Source organism: Poromitra crassiceps (genome assembly GCF_964638095.1).
Source record: "Poromitra crassiceps genome assembly, chromosome: 11".
Lineage (NCBI taxonomy): Eukaryota > Metazoa > Chordata > Actinopteri > Beryciformes > Melamphaidae > Poromitra > Poromitra crassiceps.
This window is the reverse complement of record NC_139643.1, coordinates 9,696,883-9,717,051: the sequence shown is the minus strand read 5'-3', so window position 1 is coordinate 9,717,051 and position 20,169 is coordinate 9,696,883. Positions and strand designations below refer to the sequence as shown.

The 20,169-nt window shown below is 46.5% G+C and overlaps 1 protein-coding gene across 1 annotated transcript in view; it reads left to right on the top strand.

Moving 5' to 3' along the window:
- Window positions 1–12,851: 12,851 nt before the first annotated feature.
- Window positions 12,852–20,169, top strand: part of LOC310784813 (uncharacterized protein) — a gene marked incomplete at both ends in the record, with an annotated part of 16,604 nt that continues 9,286 nt past the window's right edge. The window contains one exon of the mRNA XM_083645853.1: window positions 12,852–12,870. Within this exon, the coding sequence (XP_083501979.1) occupies window positions 12,852–12,870 (19 nt within the window). The remainder of the gene's footprint in view (window positions 12,871–20,169) is intronic.

Genomic DNA, 20,169 nt, shown 5'->3' with positions numbered 1-20,169 from the left:
GGCTCGTCGTCCTCCATGGTTCAGGCCAGGAGCGGTGGGCAGCTGCAGTGAAGCGCTCGGGGACCAACTTCTCCCAACCGCCGCTGCTCAGACGACCATCTTCTGCATGTTTTTAGTGGGAGGTTATATGGAGGAAACCCCATGGGATTATTACATAGTGTAATTTACCATTCAGTGGCTGACAGTTTGGGGGTTCCATAATTTAGGGTGTTTTTACACTTCATTCTGTCCACTATGTTGAGCCTCTCTGAACCTCAGTGATATGGAATTGCAGTGTTTCAGATGCCTTCTGTCACTGAGTATATTCTACAGCCATTTGTATTTGACTAAAATCCCTAAATAATGACCCCCCCCCCTGTTGTTAGCAGAGCAATAGTGTAAAGGTTAAGCCATCACTGGAGTCTTGAGAATGGTCTTGCATTGACCTGGTCTCGGTCATGGTCTCAGTCTCGTCCCCCCTCGGTCTTGGTCTTGACTAGGTCAGGGTTTAGGACAGGTGGTCTCGACCCCAACACTAAGCAGCACTTCTATATAGTCACTGCTCTGTTGGATGTTGTTAATAATACAATCTGCATGCCTGCTGTAAACACTATTATTCACACACTGTGTATCGTTCCTTGTGAACATTTTGTTCCTCCTCTTTCTTCTACTTATTCACAACAGGCTGCTGACAATGAAGAGAATTTGATCTACAGTGATGTTCATCACATTAGGACATCTCCAGCCCAGGTACTGTATGAATGTGTCCACATGCACATAATGATAGAGTTTGCATGTTCTCCCCGTGTCTGTGTGCATTTCTTCCAGGTGCTCTGGTTTTGTCCCACAGTCCAAAGACATGCAGGTCAGGTGGATTGAAGACTCTAAATTGCCCATAGACATGAGTGTGTTTGTGTAGTGTATATTATGATGCATGTAACCTATATCATCATGTGTATCAGGGATGTATTACCAAACGGGCCTACTGGGCCCAGGCCCCCAAGAGCTCAGGGGGCCCATAACCAGAGATGGGGACTTGAGACTTGGTGACTTGGACTTGAGTCGACTCGAGTCCCTGTTTTGATGACTTGCGACTTGACAAAAACATAAATGACTTGAGACTTACTTGGACTTGTAAGTTAAAGACTCGAGACTTGACTTGACTTGAGAGTTGATGACTTGGTTGTTAGTGTTTGTCAGTTTAAATATTAAATATGAACAAATGTAATATAATCTAACAATGTTTGATGTTGTAGTCTGGCTGTCAGTGTTTTGACTGTTTAACAGTGATTGAGAGGAAGTATTTTGATTGAGAAGAGCAAAATACTGTAAGTTTTACTTCGTTTCGAACTCAAGCTCTCACTAGTGCCTTAAACGCTGCAACGCAGCCCCATGGAAGACTGTTATTTTGCTCCAAAATTACTTTTCATTAAAACCTGACCACCCACCCGTAGGTGGCGTGGTACCCCCTGGGACTGACACGGATCCACGTGACTACGTCACGTCCTGCCAGCCCAGGGAAATCACTTCCGCTTTCTTCCAACCCGCTGTGAAGACGTGTTTTTGAAAGCTCCGACGGTTAACAAGGAGTTATATTATATAGCTTAGATATTAGGCTCGTCCCGGCTAACTTGCCCACCTCAAGAGGGTTGCGTGGACGGGATAAAGCAGGCTTCAGAGACCGACCCTGTACCCTTCACCCTGCGGCGTCGGAACAAGTCATCTAAAGCTAAGAGTATCTTCCTTAGTTAACTGTTTATTGCTATCGCCGTGTAGCTCTACTGCTATCGCCGTATAGTGGTTATTGCTGCGCTGTGTAACTTTGCTTCGCTCCCCTGGCTGGGGCAGCGTTTTCGTTTGAGGGCCGATTTAGGTCCGCGCTCAAACTGTTAAGCTTTGCATACGTGCAAATAGCTTGTACCACGTAGCACAGGAACAAAGAGGCTAAGTAGCCCAGTTGTTGCAGATAGCTACCTTGGCACCCGTGCGGGTAGTTTTCGTGTGCTAGGTACTTTAGGCGCCGGCTTTAAAGCGCGCGCGTTAGATAGTTAGCTAGTTTGCTCAGTGCAGCTAGCCTGGACTACCTTGTAAACAGCTAGGTGCTGTATTAGCTGTGAGGCTACGCTGGCCGGTTACGACCAGCACAATTAATTTGATGTGTGCATGCAGCTGTGACCTACATAAATGTAGTGTAGCTTTACTGGCGTCTGGGATTTTAGCTGGGCGATTCGCTAGCTAGGTGAGCCCGCCCCGCACCTTGTGTGGGCCGCTTCTCTCAGTACTTACGTCCGTAACTAAGAGCGTCCGTTCAAACGGTGTAATCGTCACTGTCCACATGCTTCCATGCGTCTTTCACGTTGGTATCATGTTAAGTAATACATCCACCACAGTAGAGAGTCAAAGGCATGAGTGTGTGTGTGATTTCCCCCGTTTCATGCGTATCTGTAAGCTTTCAGATGACGGACAGAAAATGGACGAAATGAACGCAGAGTACGGACACTGTCCGTCTCCGTCTTTAACGTTGAGTATAATTGGGCCTTTAGCCAGCTTGCTTGTCTGCTAAGTATTGCTTGCCTCGTGCAATTAGCATCTACTAGATTGCAACTCCCTTTGAGGAGTTTCTTCTGATTGACTAGCTTCACGGGCCGCTGGCCTTTGCTTGCGGTCACGCTTGCTTCCCCGTGTTACTCAGGGTAGAGACGCGCTACACCGGCCTGTACGCAGGCTTGTGTTAGCGCACGCTTGTTTCAGTGCTTATGCTAGCTTAGCTAGTGGCTTCCACGTCTGTTCTCTCGGGTTAACAGGTTGTGGGTATTGGTGCCCCCCCTTCGGGATGGGCTATTGCCGCTTACGTTACCATTGCACGCGCACGTTCGCTAGCCTCCGGGTTGCTTACTGTCTAGCCTGTGCTTCTCGCTAGCTTGCTTAAGCAGTACTCCCGCTAATAGGGTGCGCCCTGCGGGAGCTTGCTATTAGTGGTTAGCTTCCTGCTTCCTCTTGCTACTGAGCAGGGAAGGTCAGGGAGGGGATGGGCCGTGTGTAAAACTACTTGGCCGAGTATGAATCGGCACGTTAAGTGCGTGTTCGGCCTTGGGCACGAGCACGCTGCACAGGCGCCTTGAACCTTCGGTTTTGTCCGCAGCTAAGCTCTTTAGAGCTGACCAAGGTCCGCTCTCAAAGAAGTGTTAAAGCTAGCGTGCTTTGCATAGGTGCAGATAGCAATATTAGTACTGTTTAGCACAGAACGATAGCATTTTGCAGATAACTGGCGTGCACCCGTGCAGTTAGTACCTGTGTGCTAAGTACATTGGGCGCGAGATACCTCCGCTACAATAGACATACTGCTCCTTGCTGGCGCTACGCGTCCAGCAGGGCGTACAGCTCGCCAAGGTCTGGGCTCAGTGCCAGCCTTTGGCTTGTAGCTCTAAGGACAAGCCCACCGCCCTTGGTGCCCAAGGCCCGGGGTGGTTGGGAGCTCTCCATGGGTCGCACTCCCTTGTTGGGGCGCCCCCTGCAAGTGCAGGGAGCCTGGCTGGGGGCACAGCGCACCTTGGTCCATGGCCACGGCCTGGCCTCGGTTGGCAGCAGGCAAGCCCACCGGTTGGCTCACCAAGGCTGGGCTTAGGTCCAGCCTGCGGCTTGTAGCTTTGGACCCACCGTCCTCGGTGCCCATGGCCCGAGTTCGGTCGGGAGCTCGCCCAGGGTCTCATACCCAGCATCAAGGCTCGCCTTGGTCCATGGCTACGGCCTGGCCTCGGCTAGAGGCTCCTAGGACAGCCCACCATCAATGGCGCCAACAGCTCATTGCTGGTCGGGAGCTCGCCTGGGGGCCGCACTGTCGGACAAGTCCACGTGCGTCTCGAGAGAGAACGTTACCTCCGCAGTCCCCCCAGCCTGCGAAAGGCGCACGGCGGGGGGGGGGGGGGGGGGCGGGGGGGGGGGGGGTTACTTCGGTACAACAGCGCGTCAGTAGGCGGAGCTTGCGTAAGAAGTTCTCCCCCAGCATGCACAGCTTCTAAGGAACTGTCCATGCGGCGGGGGGGCGTAGCCTCTCACGTCCCGCCCCCCCATCAGGGCACCGGATCGAAAGGTCCCGGGGCCCAGCAATATGCTCATGACTATATTTCAGGGATCATTTCTATAGTTTCTAACTTGAGAAATGTGTTTCTAAAAATGTTCAGTCTCGCTATCCACGATGATGGATTGACTTTTTTCTGAGCGCGAAGCGGGCAGAGAGACTTGATTCAGTTCATATGCTCTCTGCTTTTGATGACCGTTCACTGTCTCCTATGGGGACATTGAGGGAGAGAGTATGATCCGAGTGGGGAACGGGTTCCGCTCCGTTGGCCACAAGAGACCATCTTGTCCAACAGGCTCGATGCCTGGGAGCATCTATGTTCCCCCGTCCCCATTACGGCGCACCCTCCAGAGGGGATACGCGCTACAGTTTGCCCACCCACGTTCGACGGGACCCCCGATCTGGCCGTGGAGGAGGAGGCCATGGACGGCTCCATGCGTCCAAAATTGGACCTTCGGCGTCTCAAAAAAACCGAATGCTCTCTTCCCCGCCTGTTCAAGTTGAGACAGGGGGATTTCTTACTTCCAGGGATCTGGAAGGTGCGGTCTTCCATGTCCACATGGTCAGGAGACACAGGAAATACCTGAGGTTCTCCTTCCTGGGGAAGGCTTACAAGTTCTGTGGCTTGCCATTCGGCATGTCTTTGAGCCCGCGAACCCTCACGGTGTGCGTGGAGGCAGCCGTGGCTCCCCTCCGCGCGAGGGGGATCCGCGTCTTCCTATATCTCAACGTCGTTCTCTTAGCGGCCGACTCGAGGGTCGGTGCCGCGAAACATACCAAGGTGGTGACCGATCACCGGCAAACCTTAGGGTTTTTGGTGAACCGGCAGAAGAGTTGCCTCGTCCCAGCGCAGGCGGCGACCTTCCTGGAGCTCGAGCTATACTTCCTGCGAGCCTTTCGCCAGAGCGACAGGCTCGCACGGTTCGGACAGCAAGCCAAGGACGTTAGGTCTGTGCCCTCGGTGTCAGTGCATCAGTGCACAGTGATGTTGGGCCTGATGGCCTCAGCACTGCATGTGCTCCCGCTAGGGAGGCTACACATGCCCTCGTGGTCCAAATATGGTTCTCAGGCTTCGCCTGGACTCGGCCGGGGACCGTCATCGCAGGGTTCCTCTGACAGGTCAGGCCTGGCGGGCGATGGCTATATGGGCGGACCCCCGTTACCTCTCGAGAGGTACTTGGTGGGGCCCTGTCCCGCTCAGGATGGTGATTCGCACAGACGCCTCCCTCTGGGGAGGGGGTGCGATTTGCAGGCATTTTTCGGCGAACGGCCGGTGGGAGGCTCAGGAGCTTCGCCACATAAACGTGCTAGAGCTGAAGGCGATGCGCCGGGCTCTGCCTCAGGACAAGCCCACCATCAATGGCGCCATGGGCCCATCGTTGGTTGGGAGCTCTCTTGGGGACCGCACTGCCGGACAAGTCCGCGTGCGGCCAGACTCGAAAGAGAACGTTGCCTCCGCAGTCCCCCCGGCATGCAGAGGTAACACTTCCAGCGGCTCACACATGGGCACCATGTGCTGATTCGCTCGGACAATAGGGCAGCGATCGCCCACCTGAACAAACAGGGCGGTGTGCGGTCAGGGGGGCTGAACCATAGCGGGGATTCACCTGTGGGTGTATCCCCGTCTCCTTTCAGTGTCAGCGGTCTATCTGCCGGGTTGGCGGAGTTACGACCGGCCTGCTGTCTCGAGGCAATCCCCGTTATACGGAGTGGTGCCTCCACCCTCGGGTGATGGAACAGGTTTGGGCCAGGGTTGGTCGCGCCTGCGTCGATCTCTCGCATCGCGGCGCGCGACACACTGCCCACTGTGGTTCTCGATCCAGGAGGACAGCCCCCGTTAGGTCATGACGCGCTAAAAGCGCACGCGTGGCCGAGGGAGGGGCTCTATGCGTTTCCCCCGACCCCCCCTGATCCGTCATGTGTTGGACAGGGTGAGGGAACAGCGCCTCCGGCTCGTTTTAGTCTGTTTGGCACAGGCAGACATGGTTTGCGGACCTGGTCTCCCTGGCGCAAGATCCGTCCTGGGCATTGCCGGTACGGGCCGATCTCCTATCCCAGGCGGAGGGGGAGGTGTTCCACCCCTCCCCAGGCAGGTGGAAGCTAGCGGTCTGGCTCCTGAACCGGACCAGTTGCTAGCCCAGGGTTTGCCTGATAATGTGGGATGCACTATGCAGCAAGTAAGGGCGTGGATCCAGTGAACTGCAGTGTGCGACCAGTTCTCCGTCTCCTTCAGAGCCTGCTTGACGCGGGTCAGTCCCCGCAGTCGTTTAAGGTGTACGTAGCCGCGATTCTGATTGCCATAGGGGAATTGAAGGGAGCCCCGTGGGGGCGTACCCTTTGGTCTTGCACCTCATGAAGGGGGCGCGTAAACTGCGCCCGCCGTCGCGGTGCGTTTTTCCCCCCAAATCGGACCTGGTTACGGTGCTGGACGGGCTAACGGGTCATCCGTTTGAGCCCTTGGACTCCGCCGATTTAAGGGTTCTGTCTTTAGAGACTGCGCTGCTGCTGGCCTTCTTGTCAGGAAAGAGAGTTGGTGACCTGATTGCCCTCTCGGGGCAGCAGGCCTGTGTGGTAATGATGGGCGCAGGGTTACGTTGCGACCTAACCCGGCTTACCAACCTAAGATTATTGATGTCAGCTTTAGGTCTATGGTCATAGACTTATCAGCATTCTGTCCCCCGCCGTTCAGTTAGAGACGGGCGAGGAGAGACGTTTGCTCATGCTGTGCCCCGTAAGGGCGCTCTCGGCCTATGTGGCCAGGACGCGTTCTTTACGCATTACAGATCAGCTGTTGGTTTGCTTTGGGCAAAGGGCCCAGGGCGGGCCCCTTTCCAAGGATCGCTTATCACACTGGATAGTGGAGGCGATCGCGTTGGCATACTCTGCCGTGGGCAAGGTTCCCCAGGAGGGTATCAAGGCGCTTTCTACGCAAGGTGTTGCGACATCCTCTGCGTTGTTGCGCGGTGTGTCGGTGGAGGACATGTGTGCCGCGGCCTCATGGTCCTCTCATCACACTTTTGTCAGGTACTACAGTCTCGACGTGTCCGGTGCGCAGTTCGCGCACGCGGTGCTGTCGGTGGCAAGAAAGTAGTATCGTTGCCACTCTAATATGTCAGACGGTTAGGCATAAACGTTGCCATATGGCCGTGGTTCACCGGTGCCGTTCGGGTCGCCCTGTGGGGTGCTCCCGGCAGCAAGGTCGGTTGAATGGAGGCACTAGTGAGAGCTTGAGTTCGAAACGAAGTAAAACGTTAGGGTTGTGCTACAACCCAGGTTTTACGAGTGAGAACGAGAGCTCTCACTACCCAGCCTTGCTGTGTCGATGCGTCACGGGGTGCGTCGGATCTCAGCGGGCTGGAAGAAATTAGAGTGATTTCCCTGGGCTGGCAGGACGTGACGTAGTCACGTGGATCCGTGTCAGTCCCAGGGGGTACCACGCCACCTACGGGTGGGTGGTCAGGTTTTAATGAAAAGTAATTTTGGAGCAAAATAACAGTCTTCCATGGGGCTGCGTTGCAGCGTTTAAGGCACTAGTGAGAGCTCTCGTTCTCACTCGTAAAACCTGGGTTGTAGCACAACCCTAACGTTTTATGTTTTTGTTTGATTACATTGTAGTCTTGCCAGTATTTCACTGGAAATTGTTTTTTACTGACTTTTGTCTTTTGTTTACATTTATTTCACTGAACATCAATAATTATAATAGAAATTCATTTCATTGTCATGAACAGGTTAGACCAATAGCACTATTAGACAGGTACTAATACCTCATATGTTTTGTTATAAAGGAAGGTAACACTGCAGTATCTTGGGGTGGGGGGAAGTGACTTGACTTGGGACTTGACCTTCCTTAACTAAGGACTCGACTCGACTTGACAAAACCTGTGACTTGACTGGTCCAAAACAAAGTGACTTGAGACTTGCTTCAGACTTGGACCAAATGACAAATGACTCCAGTGGAGCTGCTCAGTAGCCAGCAGAGCACTCCTGAAAAAGAGAGCATTGCTCTCAGTTCAATCTGGGAGCCCAGAGTCTATTTCGGCACCTAAATAGACTCTGGGACAGCCGGACCTTTTTTGAGGCTTCCTGTACAGCGTGAATCTTCTGCCCGGGACTTCCGCCTCCGTGCTGTACCACTCTGTTACTGTACTGGTGAATATAAGAGTTCCAGTACCGAATGCTAGAAAATATAAAAATGTTGACGTTTAGCATTTAAAATAAAAGCGACGCAATGTATGTTTTTAAGAGGCACTGCTGCGCGGAAGTGGATCTCTCACCCTTAGTCTACAGTTTGACAGGGTGAGACAGAGATCTTTAAATTGTGACGCTCTCTCACTCACAGTTAACAGGCAGGGTGAAGAAAAGCCTGACTGTGGTGACTGAGCACACTTGGGGAAGTAGTTTTCAGCCGATCTTTTCTTACCAGCTTTTCTCTCACCTCCACAAAATGCTTGAACTGGACACATTTGAATGTGATGGAGAAGGCCGGCACCTCCACACCAATCCCAATTCTTTCTCATTCTGTATATTCTTTTAGTATTAAAGATTAATTTTGGCTGTGGAGTAGGCCTAATATATGAAGAAAATATGACAATGCTTATAAAGAATTGAATTTGAATGTGTGGTGCCCCCCCGACAAGGCAAATTGACTGGTGCCCCCGGGCACTCGCCCGATGCAATGTATGGATAATCCGGCCCAGAGTCTTAGTTATTATTCTGGCCTTAAATGTTCACATGTGTGCACATGGCTTTTATGCATCCAGGCCCAGGGGCCTGTCATGTCATAATCCGCCTATGACGTGTATATGTAGTATTTACGATCATGTAGTATTCATATGATATGTAGCTACTGTATGCTATGTAAAAGTCCTTGTGATTATACCCATGCTTGTGATTATACCCAGCGAGCATTTTTAGGTTGAAAAGACGTTTAAAAAATGTTTAGGGTCAACGTTGAAAAAACGTGCAAGAAAGGTTCAAGAGTGAAAGTTTTCTCACCGACTATTTGCAGACGTTGATTAAACGTTCAGATTTAGACCATATTTCACCAGGATCTTAAATTAAAAATTCAGCACCGCACACAAGATTCAAACCACATTCTTCCACGCTCTACGGACTGAGCTATACATTTACTTATGTTATCTAGGGAGCCGTGCACATAATGGCCCCTATTCTCCCACAGGCCTTCGGCGCTAAAACGGGCCTTCGGCGCTAAAAAACGTGCCTTGCGCCTGCCTCGGGAAGATATCAAAATGGCTTTACGCTGCCAAATGCGCTTTAGGCCGAATGGGCGTGGCGCACTCCCTGAATGGGCGAGAATGGGCGTTTCGGCGTTAAATATCGGCGTAATGATATCTTCCCACCTGGCGTAAATTTAGCGCTTTGCGCTTTTGAAAACCAGGCCTATTCAGTGCGCCGGTTGCGCGGAGCACTCCTCTGGCTGTCCTCTGTCACCCTTCTCTGTGTCACTCCCTCTCTCTTGCTCATATCAGTCTGACAGGCACAATACGACTCTCTCTCTCTGACTCCCTCGCTCAGACAGACACAACACGTCCCATAGAAAAAAGAAGTTGTAAGTTCACTGCAATGTGAATGTCCCAGCATGCATTGTGCTTCTCCATTTCGCTACTAAATAGCAACCAAATGAGCCGAAAACCTATATTAACTCATTGAGTGCCAGCCACTTTTGGAGAACGGACGCTCCCAGTGCCAGAGTTTCAGAGCGTTTTCAGTGATTTCTCGAGGCCCACAGAATATTGTGTGATATTACTATGTAAACACCGAACACGCAAAAAGAACGATGAGACTCTATTCTATCATCAGCAAAAACAGGTTTATTGATATCATTTTACGTTATTTAGTTATCAGCCGGAGAAGATAGCTTGATTTAACCAAAAACAGCCGTTTTTTTCTAGAAGCTGAGATAAAGAGCCTTTTGTGAAATTAAACATTTCATGCACATCACTGACTGAAGCTAATATTTTCTGATGTAGTCACACCTCAAAAATAATTTCCTTCAATAGAACAGCGAAAACCAAGGAATTTTGTTTGGCAAAACAATATTTTTTAGCTGCAACCAGCAGCGCTGGCCCCTGCGTGCGCTGCTGGTTGCAGCTTGTTGCTGGTCTTGATTTGCTGCTGGTGGGCATCAGATATTCTGGCTTGCGTTTGCCAATCCTGTCCTGCTGTCTGGGTCTGTCTGGGTCAGTGTTGTGTGCTGCTCTGCGTGCCCCCCCCCCCCCCCCCCCCCCCCCTCAACTGCACACTCCTCCTCCGTATGGGAGTGTCTCTGGGGCTTTCTGCTGCGTTTGCTCTGCACTGAAAAGTCCGCTACATCCAGCTTTTTTACAGCGTTCCGCGTGTATTTGTCACCGGCTCCCATGCTTCCAGTTGCGAATAATAACAACTAATAACAAAATCATGCGGATGGGCTATCGCAGCGGACACGGAGGTGCTCAATTGTGGGAGCAGATTGGCTGCTGCAGGCACAGCTAACGTTATGCTTCATGCATATCGATGCATACGGATGCGATGCGATTTCCGTTTCCCCAACGACTTCTTCTCTGTTTTTTCCTCGCCTTTCTGTAATCTGGAGAGCACTGTCGCCACCTAATGGGTCCCTAAAATAGCTTTTACACATTCAACAGCCACCATACTTTCACAGGAGATGGATCTGGCTTTGATGCACGTCCCACCGTCAAAAAACGCAATTGACGAACATACTCGTCCTTGGCACTCTACGTTACTAAACCAATTGACGAACATACTCGTCCATGGCACTCAATGAGTTAAGGGAGGATCTAAATAATGTGTAATGGTAACACAGCCTGCAATTGTAGAACATTTCAATATTGGACCAAATAAAACATAGAAATGAAAACACCACCCTATGTGAAACATATATGTCCTCCTGGGCCTATATATAACTCTTGTCGATTTAACGTGATTTAGATAAGTGACAGCGGAACGCGATTCTACTGTCATCTGCTATACTGTGATGTCCGCTAAAAATAACTTGGCCCTACTTCACATTTAGTTTAACAATAAAAACACATTTATGCAATGACTTTACATAATGTAGGGTATATTTATGTGCATCATCCTTCCTGCAGCAGGCGAGAGAAAATGATATCTTTCTGGACAAACTTTCACCAATCTAATAGGCTATATTTTTCTAGCTGATGCATTTAGAACATTCTTTTCACTTTGATCTTGTTATAGTGTAGGGTATTTACATGCTTGCAGTATTTAAACTGCAGTTAGATTGGTTTGAGAAGCATAATAATATGGAATAATAGGCTATATATGGAGACAGACAGACTGGATGAAGGGAGGGGGGGGGGCAGAGCGCTTGGCTTTGTCTGGTTTTACCGGATTTATCCAGGAATTGGAGCTTAAAAGGCAAGCGTGTGACTCTTTACTGCAATTCTCCAATGAGCGGACTATGCATAATTTTACGCTTAAAAGGCGTGGTTATAATGGTTGAGGCTGCGTGTGGCGCCGATACCAAGATAGCAAGTGCGCTGGTCCACACCCACTAACTGGGCTAGGCGGCCTAGCGCTAGGCCTTAAACGCAGTTTCTGCGCCGATTGCAACGATAGGGCCCATATAGTCTATCTCGCACACAACTTGTAGACTACACAATTGTACGATACCACAGGCTCAACGATCGGGAGGACAGGTTATTTTATGTGATGTGTACGAGACTATTATATTATGTAACAGACTAAAATTATGTTGTGTGTGTGTGTGTGTGTGTGTGTGTGTAGTGTTCGTGTAGACCAGATTTCAACTCTCAGTTACACAATAAATTGGACAAATGCCAATTCACTCACTATCAATATTGTCTCTATTTCAAGCTACAACAAATGTTTTAACAATATGATTAATCACCAAATTGTGTTTTTTGACACGTTGACGTTGTAACCGCATTTTAGCCGGTTGAAAAGAGGGTGAAATTATGTCTTAGATGTTCAAACTCAATATCATCCAGATTTAAACTAAAAATCAACGTTGAAAAAACATTTTATGCTCGCTGGGTATAAATAACTACTAGACTGGACTAATAATATTCAAAGAGGAACACACAAAATGGAAGTCAAGTAACTGTAGTCGAAGACATGAGATTAATGTCGTATTTCAAATTGGTCTTTGTAGGTCCCACAGACCAGTGATCCTGATGCTCTGCACAGCAATGTTGATCCTGATGCTCTGTGCAGCAATGTTGATCCTGATGCTCTGTACAGCAATGTTGATCCTGATGCTCTGCACAGCAATGTTGATCCTGATGCTCTGTGCAGCAATGTTGATCCTGATGCTCTGTACAGCAATGTTGATCCTGATGCTCTGCACAGCAATGTTGATCCTGATGCTCTGCACAGCAATGTTGTGAAAGACAGGAAAGTCCAGGAGGTAAACATCAAGGCTGTGTCCACATTAACAGGCCAAACCACTATTTAATATTTCTGTTCAAATCATAGAAAAGCAATGAAAAAATACTACTATTACTGCAAAGCTGTTAGTATTTTTTATTGTTGTTACTTTTCTTTCCTGCTAGTGCATTCATTTAATGTCATAATTTGCTTGTGTTTGCCTGCTTTTTTCCATTAGACTGAAGCAGCAGAAGCCAGTGTGATCTACGGTACAGTGGTTCCACACTAGAACATGACCAGTGTGATCTACGGTAGGCCTACAGTGGTTCCACACTAGAACATGACCAGTGTGATCTACGGTACAGTGGTTCCACACTAGAACATGACCAGTGTGATCTACGGTACAGTGGTTCCACACTAGAACATGACCAGTGTGATCTACGGTACAGTGGTTCCACACTAGAACATGGCCAGTGCTAATAAACCCAAAAGGCTGGAGGACATTGATGCTACAACACATATAATGATAATGTCGTATTGATGTGATGTGGCACTTATGTCCTAAGTTATCACTTTGGACAAATCGACACGGTAAGAGAGGTTATCTGAGTTACTGAAGCCTTTCTGTCGGCTCCAACCAGTCTGAGCTTTCTCATCAACAAGACATTTCCATCCACAGAGCCACCCCTCACTGGGTGTTTTTGGTTTTCACACCAGTGTCAATTCTAGAGAGGTGGTAATGCAACTTAAAGGATGCCAACTGCCATAAAAAACCACAGAAGAAGAAGAAGAGACTGTAGTGCAGCGATACTCAACTTGCTTTGCCCGGGGGCCACTTTTGCAAAATGACAGGAGGCCAGGGGCCAGTTAATAAACAAACATCAATAATTTTTCTGTATTTGATTGTAGGTTTTTGGCGTGTCAGCTGGAGTTTAGTCTGACAATTTTGTGCACACAGGATAGTTAGTTAGTTAGGTTAGGTTAGTTAAGTACATATAAGTGTGTGGGCGGTGAGAAGGTGGTGATATTTGACAATTTAGCTGGAGCTCAGTCAAACTTTATTGAACATTAGATTTCATTGTGAATTAGAAAATGGTTGGGGGGGCCACTCTGCACCCTATCGCGTGCCGCATCTGGCCCCCGGGCTACAAGTTGTGTATCACTGCTGTAGTGTGTGAAAAAGATCAGCCATTTCAGAAATACTTCACTGAGTGCACATTTTGATGTTTGATGTGACGCTGCTGACCTCTATCTGCATGATCATGCATTGCACTGCTGCCACATGATTGGCTGAATGGATCATTGCATAAATAAGCAGGTGTACTGTACAGGTGTTTAAAGTGCTCCGTCAGTGTATATATATATATCGAGGGATTCGAGTCAAAGTAAGTGAGATTTGGGGCAAATATGAGTTATATCAATTAAAAGGTCTCAGTGAGATCTTTTCATTTAAAAAGACACAACTGAAATCATATGAATCAAAAGTTTTAATTGAGCAAAAACTGAAAGCCGTAACAGTAAAAGTAGGGTTTTGTTTGCTGCCAAAAGGGTGTAACAGCACTTTTGACACTGAACAAGCAATGTGGCTAGCTAGTTAGCACTTAGGGCAACTCAACATGCATGCTGACTGTAATGCTGCCAGCATGATCACATAATTCTTAGTAGACTATCCTTGATATCCCAATTAATAGTTTAGGTCAATATTAGATGAATGTAAATATGTTAATATTCCCATGAAATACTACTTTAGGCATATAGATTCAAAATGTTATTTTATAATGTTATGAGCGAGTGTGAACTGGTCAAGATGAGCTCTGGTAAAGACTGCAAAGCTGAACTTATCCCTCAGTGTTATGAGGAGTTTTACAGGTCTTTTTTTTATGACCCTGGAGCTCATATACCCTAGCTGACATATGTCAGACATGGCAGTAAAGCTATAGGACTCTTGTGGTGCTCAGATGAAATGTAGGGGTACTCAAGAACCCCTAAAAAGGGTAAAAATGCCACTGATTTTGATCATTGTTTGGGTGAAGTAAAAATATGTATTTATGTACAGATCCAGTTTGTATATCATGGTGTACATAAATAAAAGTTGTATTATCTACCTTGGCTGTTGCAATTGATTGTTTAATTTTGATGTCAGTGACTAAATTAGTTATTTTTTGCTGTAACTGTCTCATCAGCCACTGATTGGTTTGTCTACTGGTTCCCATGATGGCACAAAGCATGACTCAGTACAATCAACTGAGTTGTACAAGGCTTCTATACCTCCATTTTATTATCTATAGAACCTCCTAATCTGCTCCCTGGCTGATGCACAACACAAGAAATAGCTTCACTCATTCAGCTGCACAAAAACACTCATATAATATACATGACAACACACTAGAAACAACAATGTAGAAACTCATGTGACTCACCCCTAGATGGTGCAAATCGCTCTCTCCTGTGTTATTCTGCTGTGAAGAAACATCTCCCTTCACAGTGTGAGCCGAGGCCTGCTGATGTCATGCTGTGATAGAATTTTAAACTTTTCATATTTATATTGTGGTAAATGTAATATACAAGTGAAAGAGGCAGTAGGCTCTACTCTGGGCTACTGGGCTGATATGAGACAGCACACGTTCTCATGTGGACTAGAATAGTGAGATCTAGAGCGAGGCATGTCAGAGATAACACTAGTTCATTCAAGAACACTCAAGTCATAGAATTAACCATTCATTGTATTATGAATACAATGCATACAATTATGTTTGGCGTTGAAGGCTCCGCTCTTAGAATTAATTTAATATTTAATTAATTTAATTCTCCCTGAACTCGGCTCAGCAAGCATGCTACGCCGAGCAGGGAGAGAAAGCAGAATCCCCCATGGGAATAAAATATTCCAGATACATTTAAACCATGGAAAGTAAAAGAGGGAGCCTAAAAGCAAGACATGGAAACATGTTCATTTTTTGAGCCATGCAGACTCCAGAGCTACAATACATGATAGTATTTGATCTAAAAGGTGGAGGCTGGGGTGGAGGGGGCAAAGCGTTGCCAGCAGCCGCAACGATCAGCAAGGTGGGGAACAGATTAGTGAGTGAGAGGCTGCCATATTTAAACGGACCGCCTTGTTGTGAGAATGACTGTGATTGGAGAATTGGTTAAACGGTGAACCAAACAGAAGCTGTCAGCTGGTACAGCTGGGGCGTAGCCTATGACATCATGTCTTGAATGAACTAACGCAGGCTTCATTTGTGTCTCTCAAAATGTTTAAATTATCAATTTCAAATAATTAATTTAAAACACACCACTTTCTTTTTAAGAAAGAATAAAATGCATGAACCTGATTAATTGTAACAATTGTATAAAACATAGCACAATAACATTATAGATATCATTTTAAAGCAGGTCCAAAATATCTTAAAAATAGTGCTGTGCTTTATGTGCTGTTCTAAACAAATTAAGTCCTCTGTTATTGAAGAAAGAATCCAGACTGCTTATTATGTTTCCACCCTGGGAGTGAAGCAGTTTGAGCTGAGGTCCTGACTCACTCCTGCACTTTGTCTGCCCACAGAGCAGCTAGGCTGTGCCTGCTCCTCCTATTCTGACATGGACCGACGGACGTAGAGGAGGTGTTGGAGGAAGACAGAGATGGCAGCTGTGCTCGTGGATAAAGAGGAACATGGGTTCTGAAGGTCCAGGGCAAAGTGATTGTGCTCAGGCATTTCCCAGGCCACCACCTCCTGGCCACAGCGTTCACAGCTGAGCTCTGGCCAGGCTGTTGCTCAGAGGAGTCAGGGGAGGCTGGGGCAGAGGAGAGGACAATCTGACCTCCAGGGGTGATTTTCCTCTGGAGGAATGTTCAGTTCTTCCCTCAACTCTTCAGACAGCGATTGATGAGATGGAGACTTTGACCTTTGTCTTAATGGCTACCTCAATCTGTTCTTTGAGGCAACACCAGCAAGTCTAACAGTGTCTAGTACTGTGTTGCCTCTAGAGCCCCTTTTAGATTCACCAAAAACCCAGTCCACAAACCACCGTCTTTTGCTGTTAGTGACAGCTGATTAGATGGATCTGCAAACGACACGCTATTCATCGGATCAGCTGTGAACGCACGTGATATACGATAAATACCACACCAGCTGAAAACTGTATATTTTGCATCTTGATAACATATCATTTTTGGCGTTTTACACTCACACAATACATCCTCAATTATGATGCAATACTTTAAAAAGAGCCAGGGCCCTAATGAAACAATATCAGTGATGCTGGGGACGTACGTGTCCCCGTCACTTCTTCAAATGGCAGATTTTGTCCCCATCATTCTTTTTTAAAGCATCATTTGTTAAAAATGTTCTGAAAAAATTGCGTGCACCAAGAAATGTTAACTAACATATAAGAATGCATTTATAATGTTTTATTTGCACAATAAGAAAACATACAATGCAATGTAAATGTAGAAAGAATTATTGTCCAAAAATGAGTAGTGTTATTCCTTCAGTTGTTTGTACTTGGTCATATTTTGGGGCAGTGATATTGGATATTGTTATTGCTGTGCTGACTGACATGGTGCTTAGATGTGATATTGGCATTGTTCGTTTGACATGGTTTTGCAGCTGTGGATGTGATGCTTATGGATGACCGTACTTGTGCGGTCGACATTGTATGTTGTGCATTGAATGCTGAGCCTATTTTCATATTGTCCACTCTGTAGTAGCCTATATAGGCATGCCCTTTAATTATCATTTTTTTTCAATTTTCCCCCTCGCCGTATCTACTCTATACTGATCCTCCCATTATGCACTGCCTACAATTACACATATGTGATTTTAGATGAGACTGGGAGACAACAGTTCTAGTCTCCAATCTGAAATAAAACTGCTTGTGCTGCACAGGCAGAGTTGTGACTTTCATGTCACACTTTGCACACTAGTGTTAAACGGCCCCAGCCACTAGAGCGCACAGTGTTGACACATTCTAGGTGACAACTCAAATTCCCACGATGCTGTTTGACCTTGATATGTAGAAGACTATTACAATGCTTATGCAAGCCCTTTATGCAAGAATGTCAACACAAATTGACACTCTTGCATAAAGAAATCACCACAATGCAGGAAATGAAGTCTTGGGCTGCATTTCACAATAAAGATATCAGTGACATTGAAGTACATGTAGTAGGTTTGTACGTGATAATTCCTTATTTTTAAATGTTGGTTGTACTATTTCGTTGTATCCACTCAGTGGCACAGCCAGGGTCGGACTGGCCTTAGGGAGCATAGGGAGTTTGACCGGTGGCCTGGCCTGCTAAATGGCCTGCAGGTGCATAAAGAAACACCACAATGCAGGAAATGAAGTGTTTAACCCTCAGCATTTGCCTAGGCCCCTCCCATCTTTATGCCCCCCCCCCCCCCCCCCCCCTCCATTATCATTGTGTAATTTGCACTCTGGTAGCAGTGCACAACAATTCACCAGAATGCAGGAAGTGTCTTTATAGCTCAGACCCCCAGACCCGCTTATTAAAAAGTGCCCTGACTGCCTGACTGGGGCTATATTTCACTCTATATTTCCTGGCCTGAACGATTCTCCCAGTCCACCCCTGAGCACAGCACAATACTTCTGTCATCTTTCACCACATTGAAAGTCTCACACCATCAAACCGCTCATGTAGGGGAAATACTTCTCCAGTTGTGTCGGCTTGACGCAGCCGAAATTAAACTGGTTAAAGCCATGAGCAGTTTGAGCTTCCGTTTGTTTGTTCTTCTTTTGATGCAAACTTTTCTCAAAGCAATATAATAATCTTCCCTGTGTGCATAGTTCTATTGCTTATCCTCATCTCAAATTATATGAATAACAATAAAATACCAACTTTTGGCTGTTAGAAAACATTGCAACATTATTTCATTAAGTTAATTTCCAAAGAGTCTTCTTTCCCTACATTTTAATTTGTGGACCCATTCTAGTTTTCCTACAGCATCCCTGTGGAAAGAGTGAGGTCAGGTGTGTGTTAGGAGGCAGAGAGAAACAAGGACCGCCCTCCTCCTCCATGTATATGCCTCTACGCCCCGGATTCTCCTAGTAGCCTGGGGCCCCCAAATCTGCAGGGGTCCCCTAAGAAATGTATTTTAAGCACCTGGATGAGAAAATCAATCCCTCCTTTGGATTGAAAAAAGACCCTTGCTCTAGAATAGGCTTTTCTGCACACCTTATAGCTTTTTCATATTTACATAAAAGCATGACTTTACTCCACTCTCTTATAAAAATGTCTAAAATGTCTTTTCCCTGCCACCTGTTGTGCAGCAGAAATTCATATGCAGCATTCCTGTCGAGCAAATTAGTCCCTGCATGGAACCAGTAAATAATAAAGCAATTATGACACTTACAGTCAACCAACTATATCCACAGGCTGATCTTTTCCATGATTGGAAACTCTTGTGTGAGACAACAAAGTCTTTTGTGGGATATTGGATCAAATATTAGTAAGAATAGATTGTGTCAAAAAAATCAATTGAACTATTGCTATGTGGGAAAATGATGTGAAGAGAGGCTTACGCTTTGTGGAAGTTGCAACAAACAATGCACAAAACTATCTATTGATTCTATAGAGAGCCAAAGTGGAACATCACTTCCTGCTTCAGCACTGTACCAAACATTTTTATCCGCCATTTATTTTCCCATACACATTTCGTAAAATGCTTATAAAAATTGTTTTACTTGTTCAAACCAAACGGTTCAGATATATTTAGAAACAGGAGAGACCACATAACATTTTACTCGGACCAAAACGTAAAAAAAACTTCTGATTTAAAGAAAATATTTTTTCAATGTTTTTTTTAGTTTTGGTCTCAGTGAAATGTTCTATGGTCTCTCCCGATTCTAAATATATCTGAACCGTTTGGTTTAACCAAATACAACTATTTTTATAAGCATTTTACGAAATGTCTATGGGAAAATAAATGGTGGATGAAAATCTCTGGTACAGTGCTGAAGCAGGACGTGACGTTCACTTTGCCTCTCTATACAGTATATAGCCCACATATGAGGACAAACAAAAACCAGAAGTATCAGCAACAATATAGGCTTTGGTTGATGCCTAACTGGAAAAGAGAAGCAAATTAAACTCATTCAAATATATGTATGTAATGTATTGTAGATAGAGATATGAATGCAGTATATTTGACTCTGCTCAATAGATACACAGCAGCTTATAGGACAGGAGGTGTGTTCAGAATGAGGAGGAGCAGCAGTTAGCCCTGCAGTAAGAGTGACTAGAGAGGGAGGTAGTGTTCACTCTCACATTGAAGCAGTAAGAGTGACTAGAGAGGGAGGTAGTGTTCACTCTCACATTGAAGCAGTAAGAGTGACTAGAGAGGGAGGTAGTGTTCACTCTCACATTGAAGCAGTAAGAGCGACTAGAGAGGGAGGTAGTGTTCACTCTCACATTGAAGCAGACATGGCTTTGACCTGCATCACTCTGCTTCTCCTCTGTGGACTCATTGGTAAGTGAGCAAAGTCTTCATGAGAACACTCTTAGTTTAGCTTGCTGTTACCTGTGATGATGATGATGATGATGATGATGATGATGATGATGATGATGATGATGATGATGATGATGATATGAATGTTGTATAGTAGTGACATGATATTCTGGAGTAATGAACTTTGATTCACATATTTAAAGTGACAACCACCTCTAATATTATAAGATGAACTGTTCTTTCATCATTATGTTTGAATGAATTTACAGTCTACAGCAG